Genomic DNA, 22123 nt, shown 5'->3' on the forward strand with positions numbered 1-22123 from the left:
AATTCTAGTTCAGAGGATCAAAGAGGACAAAAAATGATTTTTAGAGATCAACATGTGAAAAGCAGCAAGGTTAGGCAAAGACCCAATATAAGCGGAGGCACGAGGAAGAAGAAATGTCCCCAGCATGCAGCACCTTGGCAGTCTGGAACAAGAGTTCTCCTGAATGGGAGCTCGCACATATGTGGGCACACACACACACATGCCCAGCCCAGCCCAGCCTGAGCTCTGGTGGCCACCACTGTACCGTGGCATCCCTTCTATGAGAAGCAGAAAATTTCCTCCAGCCAGACAAATGACAACCACAGGAGAAACAAGCCATGTTTCATACCAGAAATGAAATGTTGTTGCCAAAATGAAATGTTCTTCCTGGTAGAATTGAGGCCTCGGGCCAGAGGACAGGGCAAACAAGGGAAAATTCCACAGATATTTGTGGAAACTAGTATTTTTTTTCAGCCTGCCAACATCAGTTTTCAGTGGGTTTCATAAAAGGTCTAAATGGCGTCTTCGTTGTCATCTCCACTGACAATCTTGCATATATATAACATGCTGGACAATTCAAGGAATGAGGGATAATACACAAGAGAGTTAGTTTTAATTAATTTTTAGGGGTAGGTTCCAACAGAACATAAATCCTATGTGACAGGGTGATTTTGGAGCCACAAAACAACTCACGTTACAGAATCCAAATGAGACTGCTTAGAAAATAGAATGTCAAAAACGGGAAGAACCTTTATCTACTCTGTCAGATTCTACAAAGAAGGAAACTGAGCCCCAACAAAGGAATATCTTTGCTCATCTATCATGTAAGTGGAAGAGCCCAAACTCAGACCCAGCTGCTGTCACTCCAGATTTGCCTCAGGATACACCTACACAGTAGATCCACTTACTGACCAGGTCACAGGAATGAGAAGTTGGCACAACCAGGATTTGAGATAAGTCTTCTGATTTTAAAAGGTATATCTATATTATACCATACTCTCCCTTATTTATCTCTGTGAAATGGTTCAATTCTTCATTGGAAAGAAATTTAGAGAATCAAACTGCCATTTGAGAACTACTCGGTGTCACTACTAATACACATATGATGCCAGTTTCTTTGAGCTCATAGACTAGGGAAGGAAATAGGATATGTATGTAAATAACTATGATGCACATAAGAATGGAAAAATTAAGAAAAGTTCAGCATAACATGAAGGTTCACAAGCAGAAAAGATTACTTCTAACTAGGTCATCAGGAAAGCTTCTACTAAGGAGATGACATTGGAACTAGGTCTTGAAGGACAGGAAGGATTTTAGCAAGTTATGTTGAGGCAATAAACCATTCCAAGTAAAGGAGGCAAGGACTTTCTCAGCTAAGACAGGCAAACAGAAAGGTTTTGAGGGGGTAGGAGAGTGGTGCAGGATTGGGAAGGCATACATTTAGGCAAAAATTGGGGGCATGTAAAGAAGGTTTCTTTTCTGAATATATTACCCTTCCCCTACCCAGTAAGCCTTCTCTTCAGATAAAAATTTTAAAAGGAAAAAATCACCAGAACTGTTATGGGTAGCATCTGACCATATAGAGTATTGCACACCACCCCATCTCTAAAGTGAAGGAAGAAAAAAGCATCTTCTTAATTCTTCTCCAGAGCCAAGCTTAATAATTATCTTTATGTTTCTTTTTAAAATGTTTTTTGTATTTACACTATCATAGTCACACATCTTATTCTCCTGATTCTGTTTACGTCACTGTATCATTTCATTAGTCTCCCTGTGCATCAACTTTGTTTCCATTTCTTTGCTTCCACAAAAGGTAATAGAGTCTGTGTGTCTGTCTCTCTGTCTTTTACTTCCATATGCCTAGGAGAAGGATCTCTCACACAATGGATATCAGCATTTTAGTCATCTTTTTATAAATCACAATTCTGTAATAATTCTTTAAGGGGATTTCATCTCACCATAAGAAAAATCATTTTAGCACCTGCCCAAAAGTCATATCTCCCAACTCTCAATTTAGTGAAATTCTATCCCTGAGTATCACTAAGCAGGAAGCTAAATATCGTTTATTGGGGATGTTTTGGAGGGGATGATAGATTGGATTAGATGTCCTCTAAGCCCTTTTCTGAACCATGTTCTTTGAGTAATAGGAAATTAAAATAAAAAATAGGATCGGAAAGCAAATTGTACAGGGTCTTAGATGTCTGCCCGAGAATTTGGGACTTTTATTTGTCAGACACAGTGTAGGAGCTCCGAGAGATGAGTTCTTCATCCATAAAATGAGGATGGCAATACTTGAACTATCTACTTCACAGTATGGGAGGAGGAAGGAAAAATACTTTGGAAACCTAGAAGATTAAGACTTAAATTTCTTAGACTTGGTCCTAGAAGAGGAGGCTGGGGAACATTCATCCAATAAATATTTAGTACCTTCAATAGCCACTGAGTTTATAACGATACAAAGAAAGGCAAAAGACCTCCCCAAGGAAATCACAGTCATCATGCAAAGAATTATGCATAGCCAAACTGTATACAAAATAAATTGGAAATAATCACAGATGGAAGACAGAATCAAGGGGAATCAGGAAGTGCTTCTTGTAGAAGCTGGGACTTGTGAGAAGCCAGAAGAACATTCCAGGCATGGGACATGGCCAGAGAAAATGCTAAGAATCAGGAGATGGAATGTCCTTTATGAGGATCAGCAAAGAGGTCCATGTCCCAGAATGGAGGACTATACTGGGGTGATGGAGAGGGAGAGAAGGTGTGGAAAAACTAGAAAAGCTGGGGTGGGGGCAGAGGACACAGACTTCATTTAGCTTTGAACACCAAACAGAATTTTACATTTGAGCCTAGAGGTAATAGGGAGCTCTTGAATTTATTTAGTAGGCAGAGATAATAGAAAAAGAGGTGCTCAGCCCTGTGCTTTAGGAAGAACACTTTAACAGCTGAGCAGAAAATGGACTGGAGTGGGGAGAGATTTAGGTCAGGACAACCCACCAGCAGGCCACGGCAATATTCTAGGCATGGAGTGGTAGGGGCCTGGGTCAAAGTGGTGACAATGTCAGAGGAAAGAAGGGAATAGATGGGAGAAATACTATGAAATTAAAATTGATCCCCTTCAGGGATCATCAGTTTTGTGAAAAACTCATATATCCTTTGGAAAGATACTACCCTCATGATATGATGGCACTTAAGACAGAGGACCTTGCAGATTAATCCACTGATCCTATTGAAGATCACAGTGTTACAGTGAACAGTACAAAACAAAAGTTCCCGAGTGCAGCATTCCTGCCACATCCCCAGATTAAAGTCATCTCATTGTGTTGACCAGTCGTGAGAAATAAGGACACTAGCCTGATAACATAAAGTCAAGGGAGCCTTCATGCACCAGCATCCCCTTCTGTCACAGTTGGGCATGATCAGGAATATCTTGCAATGTAAGAATCCCAGATCTGAATGTGAATTGGCAATGGGTAAAGATAGGGTCACTGTTGAAAGACTGCTGTGATTTAGTAACTGTACACTGGACAACAGTACCAACTTCGACTAGACAAGAGAAGCTGCAAGGAGAAAATGAACCAGAAAATAGAGGGCAAAATGAATGTTTACTTCCTTCTGGAGGATCTGGCAGGAAAGAAGTCTTTACAGATGTTTCTTCTCCAGAAGGTAACCCAAAAGTATCTATTGGATGGGTTCTGGAGCTCAATGACCTGAAGATGGAGACCATGGGGCTGGCCACAGCAGAAGCAATAGCCACATGAGCAGGCTCAAGTCTAGAGTTTCCTGGTTATTTGTTGATACTGTAATAATTGTAAAGGATACAGAATAGATAATCAGTAGAGTCTTTCTCTTTGTTGGGAGGAAACACACACACTGACTGTATCTTAGAGGTTTTGTATTTGCCTGTAAAGTAATATGGAAATGAACTCTCATGTTGTATTTTCCTTTTTTAAGTTTTCCCTCCTTCAGACATAAGGAAGATATCTTTCTTCTCTAAGGGATTAAAGTGGACAAAGGTGTTTTCAGAAGAAATGACAAAGACAGGGTTAGGCATTAGTATTGTATAGTGATTGACTCTGGTTTTCAAATAATTGTAAGCCTTCCTTGCAAAGAGGGATAGAATCTAGGGATCATGCAGAACAAGAGGTTACCAATAAATTGTTGCATTCAAACAAACAAACAGCAACAAAAATCTAAATAAAAATAAACCTCACAGCAAAGAATAGCAGCCCCTGTTCAAAAAAGAAGTTTGGGGTTTAAGAACATAGAGCTTGAAAAGGCATGTGATTGCTGCCTTCTAGACTCAGCATGCTGCTTAGGAATAAGAGAGATGGCTCAGGAGAAAGGATTAAGAGCTGAGTTAAGCCTCATCTCTCATACACACTAGCTGTGTGACCCCCTGGGATAAAGGGGATCTTCTCCCTTCAGAGTCCTGGGGGCAGCTTCTAGCCCTGTGCTGCTTTGACACATCTTATGATGCTCAGAGTTAACACTGGTGAAGCATTCTGAGGTTTACAGAAGACTGTTTACATTTATGTTTTCTCCTTGGATCCTCAGAGCTTCCTGAGGTTAAACAATGTTGTTTTTCCCTCATTTTACAGGTGAGAAAGCTGAGCCTTGGAGGAATGCATTGACCTGGTCAGGGTCATGGAGCTAATGAATAACAGAGCAAGCAGTAAAAGCCCAGGGCTTCCTTACCCCTGCCATGGTCCTCTGTTGCTTCCCAAATGAGCAAACCCAGAGGTTCCTGACCCTTCTTAGGCTGGGCTTCCTTGTCTGTGTGAACCTCTACATCAAGATTTGGATAGGGAGGAGGAGTGGCAGAGAGAGAAACCATGCAGACCTTTATTAGCCAGCCCTGAAAAATGTGGCAGCAAAACCCTTGGGAATGGAAAATATATTCTGAGTATTCAAGAGAAAGTTCAATGACTCTCTAACTCATTAAGAACAAGCTGGAACCAAACTATTTACCCTATACCACCTTCTTCTCCCCCGGATCAGTGAATTGAGACCAGAATTCCTTATTCATTACCGAACTTTTCTTTTCTTTCAAACACTTCTATGAAATAAGAAAGCAAACTTTTTTTTCTTATTTTTCCCCTAGCTTAATGTGGATGCAGAAAGAGAAGAAGGGGAAGAATTTGAGGACAATATGGATGTGTTTGATGATAGCAGTTCCAGTCCATCGGGTACCCTACGAAACTATCCATTAACCTGCAAAGTTGTCTATTCATACAAGGTTTGTACTTTTCACAAATACATGAGGTTGTGTAAAAGTGAGCACTTAATGCTATATCTCCATGTGACACTTTGAATGTTACATACTCCCAGCTGCCCAGTTAGTGCTGAGGCACCCATGTCTGTGGTGCGTCAGGAATCACCAAGTCTCAGAACCTGCAGAACCTTAGATGGTATTTCTTTATTCGGTCCCTTCCGGATGAATCTTTTCTTTGGCATCCCTAATATATGTCCTTCACTTCTCCTAGAAGATCTGCAGTGATGAGGAACTTACTTCTGATGACCAACCCCACTATTAGCTCCAATTTCTAGGAAGTGTTTTCCTTAAGTTAAATAAAGTCTTCCCTCTATGACCAAACAAAAGAAGACTAATCCCATGCCCTTTTGTATTTTTGAAAACAGTGAAAATGTCTTTCCTGAGCCTCCTACTCTCTGGGCTAAACATTCTTTTTGGTTCCTTGTACTGATTCTCAGACTTCTCATTCTAGGTACTCTTTTCCAGACTCACTCCAGTGTTTTTTCCTAAAATGTGTTGTTCTAATTTATTTATTCAACCTTATTTGGTTTGACAAGGATAGAGGTCTACTGGACCTAGAACTATAGCACCACAGATCATCAGAAGATGTAGGACTTTAAATGTAATTCAATTCATGAATCCTTTATTAAGCATCTTTTATATATAAGGAATCCTCTTTAGCACTGGGGATACTGAAATAGAAAGAATAGTCCCTACCTTGGGCAGATTGCATTCCACTTTGGAGATTCAACAGATTCACGGATCAGTAAAGGGTTAGGGTTAGTAGATTACTAAGTTTAATACTAATTAATAGTTAATACTAATAACTATTATGCAGAAAGCCTCGAGCTCTTATTCCCAGTAACTGTCTGTCCAGAGAGAATGTTAGGCCCAGGCAGGAACCTCAGTCAGCATCCGGGTCGAGTCACCCCTGGCTGAGATTCCCCCCCCCCATCCCCGTCAAGTGTTGCTTGTGCCACCAAGGGCGAGCCCAGTGCCTCACTTCAGTCACGTCCACATCTTGGTGACCCCTTTTCTTTTTGGAGGGGATGGCTCTCGGCAGAGATTCTGGAATGGTTTGCCTCTGCTTCGCCATCTCATTTTACTGAGGACCCGAGGCCTACAGGGTTAAGTGACTAATCTAGGGCCACACCGCTAGGGAGGTCTGAGGCTGGACGTACGGGTGGGCCTCCCCTGCTCTCTCATGCTGAGGCAGCCCCAGAAACAGAAATGCAGGGAAGACCAATCTCTCTTTGTATAGCCAAAATTGAAATTCTTTCCCCTCGTGCCCCTTTGCAAAGCCAAGGAGAAAGTACCAGCCCTGTGATGCCAGCCTCTCGTTTGTTTGGTAGCCGCCGCGCTGTTTCCTTGAGTGTTCTCTTCTCCCAGCTCAGCGTCTTCAGCTTGTTCAGGAAGCCCCGGGAGATCAGCCTCTGACTCCCAGCTCTGACCCTGCACAGGACTCTGAGCGGGCCCTTCAGGCACCTGCAAAGGGAGGCCTAAAAGTTGCATGCTGTTGCCCCAAGAGGGGCTAATGAGACCTCTGAACTGCCTTGGAGCCCTGCAGAAGGGGGGAGCACAGGTCTCGCTCCTCCCACTTCCCCTACCTAGATGCTGACCCTTCATGCCCAGCCATAGAGGGTTCTCCTCCTCTCCTGTATGGGGCTTCACAGCATCCGGGGGTATGGGGGTGCTCTGGTTTCGTTTCAAGAAGTTTGAGGGGAGAAGAGGATCTCGAAAAGCCAGTATTAGAACTGATCGCCCTTTACTATTTGGGGCTCTTAAGACAGGATCCCTTTGAAAGCTCCAACTGTCAACTTTTGTCCCCTCTTACTGTCTTGGTCCTGGAATGCAGCCAGTGCATAGTGGGGATTTTTTCAGCTAGAAGAAACCCCTTGCCCCAGCCAGTGGGGGCGAGGCACATAATAGTAAGGGGCTCAGGTCCTGCTCCAAACGAATGCCCTTTTGACTTTCCCAGTTATTGTTTTGCTTCAACACTCAGGGTGGAAGTAATTTGGTATGTTTTTTGCGCCTCTTAGCAGAGGACTCATGTAGCATTAAATACTGCCCAGAGTCACAAGCAAATACATCCTCATCCTTTCTTCTACCATGTCTCCTTCCTAACCCATTCTTCTTAAAGTAGCCTGTGAGTAAAATTCTCTCATAAAAGTAGTTTTCATCCAATCAGTGCTTCAGATCCTGCTTAGGTGTCTTTAAGATCGGGCTTCTGGACAAACATGCAGTTCTTAGATAACTGACAAGTTGATTATCTGTTGCCTTTTATCTCCTTTCCATTGAAAAATATCTAAGCTGGCTCCAGATTTTAATATCTTTGATAAAGAAAATAGTAGTACCTGAGCAATTACAACTTAGGCCCTTTGTGGGCAGTTCCACTGTCCCCAATATCACCCAGGACATGATTCAGTTCAGATTCAATTCAGATGTTGAGACAGAAACAGATGAAGACATATTCCTTGACCCCAGTGACCTCACAGTGTGCTACACATTCATGTACATATAGCCCCCATCCCATAGAAGGCTCCATAAGAACATGAGTTGCTGTCACAAGCGCATCAGGGAAGAACAAAAGGGGGATAATCTGGGGAAATTAAGGCAGGCTTCCTGCATAAGGAAGCATCTGAGCTGGGCTATAAAGGACAAATCCAGTGGGGGACAATGAAGAGCTCTTGCCAGTTCTGCAGCTGACCCTGAGTGGAGAAGCCCCACAGAGGGGCTTTGCAGCTGGCGATGCTGAAGGACCCCCAAAGTTTCTTGGAACTAGAATAACCTTACGCTTGAGGCCAACTGCCCTTTTCTTCTTTTGTTCCCTTATTAAAATAGCCCATTAGTGTCCTGGAAGGCATCACGGTCTAATGGAAAGGGCACAAGATGAAAAGTCAGGCAGCCAGGGCTGGCATGCTGCCTCTGCCAAGGTCATTAGCTGCGCAGCATCTGTGAAGGAGGGGGTTGAGCTGGAGGGCCTCTGGGGGCCTGAGGGCAGGGACGGGCCATGGTCCCGCCACTCTTCAGACTCTCCCCTGCCCCCAGATACAGCAACTCCCCCTCCCTGGTGTTCCCACATTCAGAGCAGCAGGGGAGGAGGGAACTTAGCCACTGATGAGGGGAAAGTTTTCCCCTTGGTGGAAAGCTGCCAGGAATTGATGAGTTGTTGCCTCCTGTGTTTTGAGGTAAGTGACGTTAAAAAGCCTGCCCAGGTTGAGTTTCTATTTCCATAATTGGGCAAACCTGTCATAACGCTGGTTTTTTCCTGTCCGTGGATCTGTGACCAAGTTGAGAGGGTGCCCCACAAACACTGCTCCCTGCAGAGTGCACACCCTGCGGCCAGGCTGAGGGAGTGCCCGTACAGACCCTTCGCGGCCCCCCCACCACTCTCCAGTCTCGTGGACTACTCTGCAGTCGATGACCCTCAGATCAAGGCCTTGTCTGAACCATCTTCACACTGGAGCACCTCACGCCACGTTCGCATGCCAGTCCCATCGTGCTCAGCATCGTCACATTGCCGTTCTTTGTTCAGTTACCTCCATGGTCCTGAGAGAAGCCATGCATTCATTTTTACGTTCACTTCCTCTTGTTCACGAATGTGAATCATTTCAGAATCCCTGGGAGAGGGCAGGGATGTCAGCCCTGTGGTGCCAACGAGGAAGCCGATTCACAGAGACCTTGAGGAAACTTGCTCATATCCAGAGCAAAGCTCCTGCCAAGGCCTCCGGCCTCCCATAGTGCCTCAGGAATGACCCATCCCACCACTTGTTTTCATTACAGTTTCACTTCATAAAACCCTTAGATCATTGAAGTTTCTGTACTTGAATTCTTTTCCAAAATCATTTTGCTCTGGCTTTTTTTCTTTTTGATGACCAGCCTACATCTGCTCTTTATCTAACCTTTTTAATTTTGTCCATGACCATCCTCCATTGCAGGCATCTCAGCCAGACGAGCTGACGATTGAGGAGCATGAGGTGTTAGAAGTGATTGAAGATGGAGATATGGAAGACTGGGTAAAGGTAGATTCCTTTGCTCATATAACCCTTTCTCGTGGCATTTTGAGGAGTTTGTTTGGGTTCTCACGAGGCCCCTGGCCTTCCTGTCTGTGAATGCGCCGCCCTCTTGTCCCTCTCTTCCACAGGCCCGAAACAAAGTTGGCCAAGTGGGTTATGTGCCCGAGAAGTACCTGCAGTTCCCGACGTCCAACAGCCTCCTGAGCATGCTGCAGTCCCTCGCCGCGCTAGACAACCGCTCTCACACGTCGAGCAATTCAACTGAGGCAGAACTTGTTTCCGGGAGCCTCAATGGAGATTCCAGTGGTAATAACTGATAGAACTCAGCAGGTCACGCTAGCAGCAGAAGTGTATGATAGACATGTGACTGTAGGGGGCCGAACACAATAGTAGGAGTTGATTGAGGTGTAGGTTCGGGGTGAATCATGGTCCCGGTGCTGAAGGGATATCTCACAGTGTGCCACATGAGGCCTGAGGGGAAAGATGGTCCTGGACCAGAGGGTCAAGAAGGTTCTGCAGATGGGATGGCCCTTCATTCAAAAGATGATCTAAACAGAGCGGGGGGAACTCCTGCAGCGTTACAGATGCAGAAGAGTCCGTTTAGAACCAGTGAAGGAAATGTTTGGCTCAGGACTCGGTGGTGTGGGAAAACAGAGATAAAAAACAATAAAAAAAAGGTTCTGCCCTCAGGAAGCTAGGGAGAAAAGCGCAGGGATGCGCACAGAGAACTTTCCTCCATCACATTGTTCAGCGTTCCTAAAACACACATTAGATAAATGAGCACTGTAGGTGGTGCCATCAGACATCATCTTATAATGTAGACTGATGCCCGAGGAGTTAGTGCCTCAAGACTCAGGAGTTACTTTATATTTCTCGTGATCAGTTCAAGAAGGGTGGGGCAATGATTGGCTGAAATGAGTTAGTGACATTATTGTAATATGACATTGATCTAGTTGTATCATCCAGAGTCTCCCTTTAAGCTTCAGGGTGTGTTTATTGCATAGGAGAAGTATGGCACAAAATATTGGGAAGGATTTGAGGGAGGGGTCAGTCATTTGGCCAGCAGTTTATTAAACTACCTGTGCATATGTTCTGCATTGATTAAATTAGTATAGGAATTGTTCGATATCCTGATTCAAAGAAGAGAAATCATTTACCCTGGAAAAGAGAAGAGTTAGAGGGAGCAGGCTTGATTTCTTCAAGTATTAAAAGGAGAGCTTGTTCTGACTGGCTACAAAGGGTAGGACAAGGATCAATTTAGTTTGTTCATTTATTCAATGATATTTAACAAATATTTATTAGATACTGGAGCTAGAGGTAGAAAGTAGGAAGCAAAGTTTATATAAACATATTCCCTGCCTTCATGAAACTTAGTCCGTTACAAGACACAAGACTTGACCTGCATTGTTTTGGTAATTCCAAAAATGTCTTCTCTCCTTTGGTAAGTCATGTCAGTCAAAGAGATCTAACTCAGTTTCAACTGATCAATGATGGACAGAAGCAGCTACACCCAAAGAAGGAAGACTGGGAAATGAATGTAAACTGCTTGCATTTTTGTTTTTCTTCCCAGGTTATTTATACCTTCTAAATCCAATTCTCTCTGTGCAACAAGAGAACTGTTCAGTTCTGCACACATATATTGTATCTAGGATATACTGTGACAATATTAACATATATAGGACTGCTTGCCATCTGGGGGAGGGGGTGGAGGGAGGAAGGGGAAAAATCAGAACAGAAGAGAGTGCAAGGGATAATGCTGTAAAAAAATTACCCTGGCATGGGTTCTGTCAATAAAAAGTTATTAAAAAAAAAAAAAGAGTCATGTCAGTGATTGGTTAGTTGTCCTATAGGCATCTGGGAAGGGGGGAAGGAGCCAGGAGCTCAGTTGGAAATGGCTTCAGCTACAATATTCTGTTTTTTGTCCTACAGTCTGTTTTGTTAAAGCACTTTATGACTATGAAGGTCAGACAGATGATGAACTATCCTTTCCTGAGGGAGCAATCATTCGCATCCTGAACAAGGAGAACCAAGACGATGATGGTTTCTGGGAAGGGGAATTCAATGGACGCATTGGCGTTTTCCCATCGGTGCTAGTGGAAGAACTTTCAGCCTCAGAAAATGGTGATACTCCATGGGTGAGAGAGATTCAGGTATGTAGAAGGAAAGGGGCAGGGAAGAAGTTCATTAACAATGACTCAAAGCAGTTTCATACATATTGTGCAAGTGTGATCTTCCCAACAATCTTAAGAAAACTAGTAATACCATTCACCATGATTTGTCAAAGGTCTCATAGCATAGCAAGTCCTGTCAGGATTTGAACCCAAGATTTACTCTAGTATCCTTCTCATCATATAGGTCAGCCATTTATTAAAACAGAAATACACCGTGTCTGAGATGCTCCATTATCTGATGCTTACTGACTACTCATTGAAAATGACTCTTCACTTCAGCTTTGGGCATTCTCTCTGGCTGGTCCCCATGCCTGGGAGTGCTCTCCTTCCTCCACTCCCTCTATTGACCTTTCTGACTTACTTTGAAGTCCTAACTAAAACTCCACCTCCTTCAGAAAGCCTTCCCCAGTCCCTCTTATATTCTGCATTTTCCTTCTTTTAGTTATTTCCTATTTTACCCAGTACTTAGCTTACTTTGCAACCTGTTTGTTTGTAGTCTAATGAGCAGATATGAAGTTTCCTTTAGGGCAGGGCCCATCTTCTGCCTCTTTTGAGATCCTTAGTGCCTAGCACAGTACCTGGCCCATAGTAATATTGATTAATTGATTCTGTATGCAGTCATGTGCAGGGTGCAAAAGATAAAGATAATGCAAACCCTAAAAAGCCCACATTGGAAACGTGCCCAAAGCATCTGTGGAATACCCATGTTAATGTTCTATTCTGTAGCACTTCGCAAGAATAATCTGTGGTTCATGCCCACAAGTGCCATGAGGACAGGCTTCTGAGGAAAGATTTTTCCCACCTCAGTCTTAGTGTTATCCAAGTCCCAGGAACAGTGCCTAAGGAAAGGAAAGTATCTTTGCAAAGTAAAGATGCTGGAAATCCTTGAAGGCCCTGGCGAGTTGTGGACATAGCTACCTCATCTTTGTGCATCTGCTGTCTGCCCTTACCAGATAAGGAAGCTGTCCCCAGAAGGAGCTCGGTACAAAAGGAATGTGCATCCCATAAAGCAGAAAGGGCTCAGTGAAAAAGTTTAGTCTCTTCACATCAAGTAATGGCCAAGAGAAAGAGCAGCGGATTTCAAACAAGTGGATCTGGCTCCAATGCCAGTTATACCAGCTGTTCTCAACCTTTGGGCCTCAGCATTTGGGGAGACTGTGAGGAATTATCTAGTGCAGGAGTGGTCAGCTCAGATTAAAAGATCCCTTGAGGCTACATAGTGACTTAGAACCACAAACTCACATTATCTGTGAGCATTTTTAATTTATTTTGTTAGATATCTCCCAGTTACATTTTAATCTGATTCCTTGATTTGATGCTTCTAATCTAGTCCAGCCTACTACTCTCCAGATGCTTAAGTGTTCTTCCAACCTGTGCCTGAAAACTCCTAGTCTCTGGATAAGTCTTAGTTCATTAGACCAGCCTCCACTTGTGTATGGTTCTAATTATCAGGAAGTTTTTCTGAACATCCAATTGAATTTTTTCTCTTTTCAGCATCTTCCCATTATTCTTAATTATGCCCTCTGGGCAAAGCAAGTCCCATGCTTTCAGATCCTTACAAAAAGTCATCACATCCAACCCTCACAAGGATTCTCTTCTCCAAGCTAAATGTCACCATTTTCTTCAGCCAATCTCATCATGACATCAAGGCCCTCCACCATCTAGTCACCATCACCTTTAGATTCTCTCTGGATTATCAGCATCCTTTTACAAAATGTGGGGCCAAGAAATGAGTATAGTGCTATCTATATACTCTGACTTAAAAAAGAGCATGAAAGGATTCTCACATCCTCATTTTGAATACCTTCTTTTAAAACAACCTAAAATCACATAATCTTTAGAATCATATTGCATTGTAGACTTATGTTGCCCACTAGAACCTCCAGACCTTTTTAAGATGAACTGCTGCTTAGCTGTACTTCTACCATCTTATATCTGTGAAGTTAATTCTTTGATGTCATGTCTGAGATTTGTCATTCATCCCTAGTATATTTTATCTTAATTGATTTGTTCCATTATTTTAGCCTGTTGAGATCTAATTTAATACTGATTTTCATCTAGTGTGTTAATTATCCCTCCCAGGTTTGCTTCCATCTTTGCCTTCCTCCAAGTCATTGATGAAAGTGTCCAATAACACATAAAGATTCCTTAAGTAGCCCATTAGAGACCTTATTCCTCATTGTCCATATCCCATTATGACTATCCTTTAGTTCTACTTCTTCACCCAGTTCTATTCCCACCTAATAGTATTTCACAAGTGTAATGGGCTGAGGCTTGAGTTGATGCACTGAGGTCCCAAGCACATGAGGCTAAATAGTAATTGTACCATACTCTATTAATATATAAGCTTGGAGAAAGAATGGCCCCCGCCCACTCTTTGTGCAAGTCCTGATGTGTTGTATAGGAAATGACGATTCAGCACTCACTTGCTCTGCTAGCTCTTTTGTCATTGCAATGACTTTTCTGTTTGTTTTCTCTTCTTCTTTTTGCTTTTTGCTTTTGCTGTGGCAGTTGGGGTGAAGTGACTTGCCCATGGTCACACAACCGGGAATTGTTAAGTGTCTGAGGCTGGATTTGAACTCAGGTCCTCTCCTCCCCTTCCTTTTTCACTCCCCTGCCTCCACCCACCAGAATCGTCATTTCCTATACAACACATCAGGACTTGCACAAAGAGTGGGCGGGGGCCATTCTTTCTCCAAGCTTATATATTAATAGAGTATGGTACAATTACTATTTAGCCTCATGTGCTTGGGACCTCAGTGCATCAACTCAAGCCTCAGCCCATTTACACACAAGGATAGCATAAAAGACTCTGGAAATCTCATCTACAAAATGCCTACATTGTATGGCATTAAAAAATCTTCTAGTTTCTTTCTGGCTCTGAATCCTATGGCCTGTCCATATTGTGTTTTGCTTTTCAAAAAAAGCTTACAGAGAGTGTATTTTAAAATGTTTACTAGGGCCTACTAAGGCCAGGCCATGTACTTCATAATTCATGCCTTCTTAGAGTTTATAGTCTAATAGGAAGAGATACAAGATATTCATAGAGTCCAGAGTACACTAGGATAGAGCCAAAGTATTTGTCTCAGGCAGAAGTAAAGGGATGCACATGGAGGATTGGATTAATATCAAAAGAAGCTCCCTGACATATAGAGCTATCCCTATTTGGAATGACCTGTAAAGGGCTGAAACTCTTGAATTGATGCACTGAGGTCGGACAACCGAGCACTTAAGACTAATTACCGATTGGACAATACTCTATTAGCTTATGCTTGGAAAATGGCCCTTCCCACTATTCTGTGCTGGCTCAATAATTGGTGTAAACAGAGAACTGTAGGAGGGACTAGGGGGTGGAGTAATCAGAATCACTTTTGGGCGGGAGACGAAGAGGAGAGGTTGTAGAGATCCTGCGTCCATCCAATTCACTTTTATCCCTAAAGTCCAAGAATAAAAACCAAGGACTTTTGCTTATCCTGACTCTGGCTGATTCTAAGGTACCCAGAGTGCTAACTCAGTCTTCACAAGGACCCATTCCTCACAAGGTCATAGAAGGTCCTCAAGGAGAAAAGTGGAGCACTATTTGTCTGGTGTGTTGTCTAGGGAACCCTTTTTAGGGATAGGTTGAATGAGATTCTGGAATTCTGTGGTTCTGTGACAGGTCCCAGAAAAGAACTCCATGACCTTGAGAAAGGGAGATCTTTTGGAGGTGTAATAATCAGGGAAGACATTGTAGAAGGAGAAATACAATCTTTGAGTGAACCTACAAATTTAAAAAAAAAAAAAAAAAAAAAAAAAGAATCCACAGAGCGATAAAAATAACCACTCTGATTTGGGCTTCAAAAGTTGTTTCTTCATCATTTTATGGGTGAAGAAACTGAGGTTCAGATATGAAAATTGCCAATGATCACACAGTTTGGATTTCTAGAGATAAGGATAAGAATTTTCTGAACCTGGCAAACAGCCTCCATAAAATGCACTAATTGGAAGAGCAGATCAAGATATGGAAACAGCTAGTTACCCAGTTTGGCTAGGTGGAAGAGAATGTAAAAAGAATAAGGTTGGCACCAGATGGTATGAAGTCTTAAATGCCAGGCTGAGAAGTTTGTATCATATCTTAGAGACAATAGTAAATGACATTTGTGAGAAAAATCAAATTTTTGAGGAAGAGCATGACATTGTGAGACATTGAACATTAGGAAGCTTATTCCGTCACCACATGAAGAACAGATTGGTACATTTAGGAGGCTGTTTCAATAGTCTTGGTCAGTGAATGGATGGTTGCTGAGTACTGCTGGGACCTTAAAACACTAAACCCATTTCATCTGCCTAGATGTCCCATAAGTTTGTAGCCTGGACCCTCTTTTCTCCCATTTCTACAGATTCTCTCAATATCTCATCTGCTCCCATAGGTTTAATTTTCACCTCAACACAGATGACTTCTAGTTCTATCAATCTCTTCAATCCTAGTCTTCTAGATCACAGAATAGAAAATTTCGATTACATCAAATTAAAAAGCCTTTGTACAAATAAAACTAATGCAAACAAGATTAGAAGGGAAGCAACAAACTGGGAAAACATTTTCACAGTTAAAGGTTCTGATAAAGGCCTCATTTCCAAAATATATAGAGAACTGACTCAAATTTATAAGAAATCAAGCCATTCTCCAATTGATAAATGGTCAAAGGATATGAACAGACAATTTTCAGAGGATGAGATTGAAACTATTACCACTTATATGAAAGAGTGTTCCAAATCATTATTGATCAGAGAAATGCAAATTAAGACAACTCTGAGATACCACTACACACCTGTCAGATTGGCTAAGATGACAGGAAAAAATAATGATGAATGTTGGAGGGGATGCGGGAAAACTGGGACACTAATGCATTGTTGGTGGAGTTGTGAACGAATCCAACCATTCTGGAGAGCAATCTGGAATTATGCCCAAAAAATTATCAAATTGTGCATACCCTTTGATCCAGCAGTGTTTCTATTGGGCTTATATCCCAAAGAAATACTAAAGAAGGGAAAGGGACCTGTATGTGCCAAAATGTTTGTAGCAGCCCTGTTTGTAGTGGCTAGAAACTGGAAAATGAATGGATGCCCATCAATTGGAGAATGGCTGGGTAAATTGTGGTATATGAATGTTATAGAATATTATTGTTCTGTAAGAAATGACCAGCAGGATGAATACAGAGAGGACTGGCGAGACTTACATGAGCTGATGCTAAGTGAAATGAGCAGAACCAGGAGATCATTATACACTTCGACAACGATATTGTATGAGGACATATTTTGATGGAAGTGGATTTCTTTGACAAAGAGACCTGAGTTTCAATTGATAAATGACGGACAAAAGCAGCTACACCCAAAGAAAGAACACTGGGAAACGAATGTAAACTATCTGCATTTTTGTTTTTCTTCCCGGATTATTTATACCTTCTGAATCCAATTCTCCCTACGCAACAAGAGAACTGTTCGGTTCTGCAAACATATATTGTATCTAGGATATACTGCAACATATCCAACATATAAAGGACTGCTTGCCATCTAGGGGAGGGGGTGGAGGGAGGGAGGGGAAAAAAAAATCGGAACAGAAACGAGTGTCAATTTAATGTAATTATTAAATAAAAAATTAAAAAAAAAAATCCTACTCTTCTAAACTCCAGGCTCACATCATTAATTGCTTCTTAGACATCTCTCATTATATGTAAATAAATTTCTCTCTTACCTTAAATATATCCTTCCTCTTGACTTTACTTTTGCTCTTGAAGGCACCACCATCCTTCTCCCTATAATCCAAGAATATAACCCCATAGGTTTTTTTTGATCCTTCCCTTTTACTAATACTTGCCCCATATCCAATTAGTTGTCAAGTCTTTTCAGTTCTACTTCCCTGATATTTTTTTAAATCAATCTCTTCTCTCTACTTACATGTCTACTACCTTAGTTGAAGTCATGCCTCCCTTCCTGTTGCAGTATATCCTAGATACAATATATGTTTGCAGAACCGAACAGTTCTCTTGTTGCACAGGGAGAATTGGATTCAGAAGGTAAAAATAACCCGGGAAGAAAAACAAAAATGCAGATAGTTCACATTCGTTTCCCAGTGTTCTTTCTTTGGGTGTAGCTGTTTCTGTCCATCATTTATCAGTTGAAACTGAGTTAGGTCTCTTTGTCAAAGAAATCCACTTCCATCAGAATACATCCTCATACAGTATTGTTGTTGAGGTATATAAGGATCTCCTGGTTCTGCTCATTTCACTCAGCATCAGTTCATGTAAGTCTCTCCAAGCCTCTATGTATTCATCTTGCTGGTCATTCCTTATAGAACAATAATATTCCATAACATTCATATACCACAATTTACTCAGCCATTCTCCAGTTGATGGGCATCCATTCAGTTTCCAGCTTCTAGCCACTACAAACAGGGCTGCCACAAACATTTTGGCACATACAGGTCCCTTTCCTTTCTTTAGTATCTCTTTGGGATATAAGCCCAATAGAAACATTCATGCCTCCCTTCCCAATTGGCCACCTACCTTCAAGCCCCCTTAGTTCTTCATTCTCTATACAGCTGTCAGAATAATTTTCCTAAAGCATAGGTCTGGCTATATCAATTTCCTGTGCTTATTCCACATATGGCATTAGGCAGGTTCTGTCCCTTCTCTGCTCTGCCTTTCCCCTGGGCTTATTGGGGAGAACTGGTGTGATTCTGATTGTGATACTGACTGGAACAATATATGGCACTGCTGTCACAGAATAGTCATCCTGAGCTAAGCATAACCACAAGACACTGTCTCTCCTTGACTTGGTTTGGTTTATCCTCAGCCCAGAGTTTATTCCAGAGAAATTTCAAAAAGAAAACATAGGTATAACCCATATCTAGATTTCTTCAAATATGGGTAATCTCCAGCTCCTCTGCAAACATTCAGTGTAACAATTGCATTTTGCTTGGACAGTCTTTATTTTATCCCACAAAAAATATGGCGATTCAAAGGACTTAGAAGTGCCTAAGCAGGCATCCTCAGTGGTGCTAGGACTCCCATGGAACACTGTACAGGATGCATATCCTCTACCTACTTTTTGGAGCTACCAGGCATCAACCTATTTCCTATCAGACCTGCTCTGTACTAAGAGGGATGCACAGGGATTGGAGAGGATCCACATATGTTGCCTCCCACCACTCTTTAGAAATTTAGGTACATAGAATTTATAGGTGATACTCTTTTTTTCTCCAAGGCTAAATGCTTTTCAGGAGTTCTCTGAGCAATCCTCTTCTTTCTTGAGAAGGAATTTATGATTTTTCCAACTTGTGGCCATCCATCAGGCAAACTCCAAGGCTGGCAGTGACCAGAACTTTCCTCTTCTCTGACTAAAAGGCTGGATTCTGGGATCTTGCCACCCAAGAGATGGATATCTCCTCCTATCCCACCTCTACATGTCAGGTTATCGTTCAGGAATATCCTTTGTGAGCCACTTTTACAAGCCAAGTGGGCATGTTAGTCTTTTGTGAATGCCTCTGCAGGAAATTAATGAGTGAATTCCTCATCAGCAGGGTCACCTCTTTAGCAGAGAAAGTCAACTCTTAGGATCTCTCCCCTCCTGTGAACTCTTCTACCCAAAGGCAGCCATTGCCATTCATGAGGGGAGATGAGACTGAGAAAGCCACAGAAATCCCTTCTTCTTTCCCTTGGCTCCCCAGGATCAAGGTCTCTTGCATGGTTAGTCAAAATACATTGCAGTACATGCATGTGCAGCTATATATTCACCACAAATTTACCACAAAGTAGTTTCAAGCACTCTGCTAATGGGCCGCAGCCAGCCAGTAAGCAGTGAAATCAGCACTGCTGAGCTCCGGAGGCCCAGCTACACGCCCTCATGGCCACGGACTCTTGCTGACTTGCAGTGGGTACTGCAATGGTCGCAGAGGAAAGGTACAAATGTTGGCTGCATATGTCATCTCTGGGGAACACAGGCAGCCAGTCCTCCCTCTTCCTGTCATGCATGGGCAACATGTAGTAGAAAGAACACAACTGGAAGACAAGACCCGGAGTTTAAATATTAGCTCTTACACTCACCATGGAGCTGTAACAGGCAAGTCCCTTGCCTTGGCAGTCCCATCTGTGTTTCCTTATCTCTCAGTTCTCCACTGGATTTATGATCTCATGGGTGTGAGTGTCTCCCCCAGATATTCTTACCCGTCCCTCCATGATGTCCCTCCCAGGACTGTTGTTTCTTCATCTGTGAAATGATAATAACAAAGCTGATACTGTCACAGCATTGTTGTGAGGAGAAAGTGCTTTATAAACCATAAAATGCAAGAGAAATGTGAGCACTTATTATTCCTGAGGCTCATTAAATGTACAGTGAGAATAAGCTGCTCTTTCACCAAATGGAAAGGTTAGAATTGCTCATGGATTTTTCCATTCTTTATGTCAACTTGAATTTGGATTTTAAAAAGGCAGCAGGATGTTTGAGAAAGAACTGGTCTTGGGTTCAGTAGATCTAGGTTGGAGAGCAAGCTCTACCAGTGAGGACTGGCCACCGCAGAACAAGACCCTTGGTCTCATGGCCTCTCAGTCTTTCCCTCTGCTAAGTGGGTCACAGTCCTCATCCTCTGCTCTCTCCCTGCCTTCATGATGTGTGTGTGGCCACATGCTGCTCTATGACCGTTGTCATTATTTCCATGTTGGTCACTTTAGACCCTGTCACCACTCAGTATTTGGGGGTTTGCAAAGGGTTCATGAATATGTTTATTCCATTCAGATTATCATTACCTAGCTGATTAGAAGGCTTTTAAAGACTCAGTCTGCCCACTGGTAGTTGTATCTCCATGAGCCCAGGCCCCTGGCTGCTCAGCCTCTTTCACTGAAGTGGCCGAGCGGCCAGGCGCCCTGTGTACGGCACTCGGCCGGTGATCCCCTTGAAGGGAAGAAGGGCAGATGCCATTATTCTCCTCCTTCAGATGAGGAAGCTGATGTCCAGGAAAGGAAGTGGCTTGTTACAGGTTCATCACAGTAAGAGTCAGGGCTCAGATTCAGCCTCCACATCTAGCACTCTTCTTGCTCCATGGAACTGCCTTAGAAATTATTTTCAAGTTACTGTCTCTGTGAGTTGGAATCAGAAGGCTGCAGAAGTGACCAACAAAAGGCAAGGGTCACAAGTCCTCAGCGGTCTAGATCAAGCCTTCTCATGACTGTTCCATTTGCTTCAAACTAGGGGAATCTAATAAAAAGCTCTCTCCTGTAGGAAGAGGTGCCATGTAGTTAAACTCATTGAGGCCATTTCCTTCTCGTTGCTGTATGTACCCAGCATGTAGCATTGTCATTCCAACATACTGGGCAGCTGGTGTAGTCCAGAGAAAGCCGGTTGGGTGACATTGGGCAAGTCACCTAAACTTTTTTTTTAATAGCTTTTTATTTACAAGTTATATGCATGGGTAATTTTACAGCATTGACAATTGCAAAATCTTTTGTTCCAACTTTTCCCCTCTTTCCCCCCACCCCTTCCCCCAGATAGCAGGTAAACATATTACAGGATAGCAGGTAATAATACATGTTAAATATGTTAAAGTATAAATTAAATACAATATATGTATCCATGTCCAAACAGTTATTTTGCTGTACAAAAAGAATCGGACTTTGAAATAGTGTACAATTAGCCTATGAAGGAAATCAAAAATGCAGTCGGACAAAAATAGAGGGATTGGGAATTCTGTGAAGCTGGTTCTATTCATTACTGCTCTATTGGAACTAATTTGGTTCATCTCATTGTTGAAGAGGGCCATATTCAGCAGAATTGATCATCATATAATGTTGTTGAAGTCTATAATGATCTCCTGGTCCTGCTCATTTCACTCAGCATCAATTCCTGTAAGTCTCTCCAAACCTCTCTGAAATCATCCTGCTGGTCATTTCTTATAGAACAATAATATCCCATAACATTCATATACCACAATTTATTCAGCCCTTCTCCAGTTGATGGGCATCCACTCAGTTTCCAGTTTCTGGCCACTACAAAGAGGGCTGCCGCAAACATTTTTAAAATCTTTTAAAAATCTCTTTGGGATATAAGCCCAGTAGTAAAACTGCTAGATCAAAGGGTATACACAATTTTATAATTTTTTGAGCATAGTTCCAAATTGCTCTCCAGAATGACTGGATGTATTCACAACTCCACCAACAATGTATCAGTGTCCGTTTTCCCACATCCCCTCCAACATTCCACATTATCTTTCCCTGTCATTCTAGCCAATCTGACAGGTGTGTAGTGGTATCTCAGAGTTGTCTTAATTTGCATTTCTCTATTAATGACTTGGAGCATCTTTTCGTATGGCTAGAAATAGTTTCCATTTCTTTGTCTGAGAATTGTCTGTTCATATCCTTTGACCATTTATCAATTGGAGAAATTAGAGTCAATTCTCTATATATTTTGGAAATGAGGCCTTTATCAGAACCTTTGAGTGTAAAACTGTTTTACCAGTTTATTGCTTCCTTATAATTTTGTTTGCATTAGTTTTGTTTGTACAAAAACTTTTCAATTTGATATAATCAAAATTTTTTATTTTGTGATCAATAATGATCTCTAGTTCTTCTTTGGTCATAAATTCCTTCCTCTTCCACAGATCTGAGAGGTAAACTATGCTATGTTCTTCTAATTTATTTATAATTTCATTCTTTATGCCTAGGTCATGAACCTATTTA

The 22123-nt window shown here is 42.1% G+C and overlaps 1 protein-coding gene across 3 annotated transcripts in view; it reads left to right on the top strand.

Annotated features, from left to right (window-relative positions):
* FCHSD2 (FCH and double SH3 domains 2) overlaps nucleotides 1–22123 on the top strand; it is a 365055-nt gene that overhangs the window by 336562 nt on the left and 6370 nt on the right. For 2 of the 3 annotated variants that reach the window (XM_051987185.1, XM_051987183.1), the window contains 4 exons: nucleotides 5081–5215; nucleotides 9169–9252; nucleotides 9375–9552; nucleotides 11176–11396. In XM_051987185.1, the coding sequence (XP_051843145.1) occupies nucleotides 5081–5215; nucleotides 9169–9252; nucleotides 9375–9552; nucleotides 11176–11396 (618 nt within the window). The remainder of the gene's footprint in view (nucleotides 1–5080; nucleotides 5216–9168; nucleotides 9253–9374; nucleotides 9553–11175; nucleotides 11397–22123) is intronic. The other variant, XM_051987184.1, reaches the window with a different exon arrangement.

This window comes from Antechinus flavipes, chromosome 3 (genome assembly GCF_016432865.1).
Source record: "Antechinus flavipes isolate AdamAnt ecotype Samford, QLD, Australia chromosome 3, AdamAnt_v2, whole genome shotgun sequence".
NCBI lineage: Eukaryota > Metazoa > Chordata > Mammalia > Dasyuromorphia > Dasyuridae > Antechinus > Antechinus flavipes.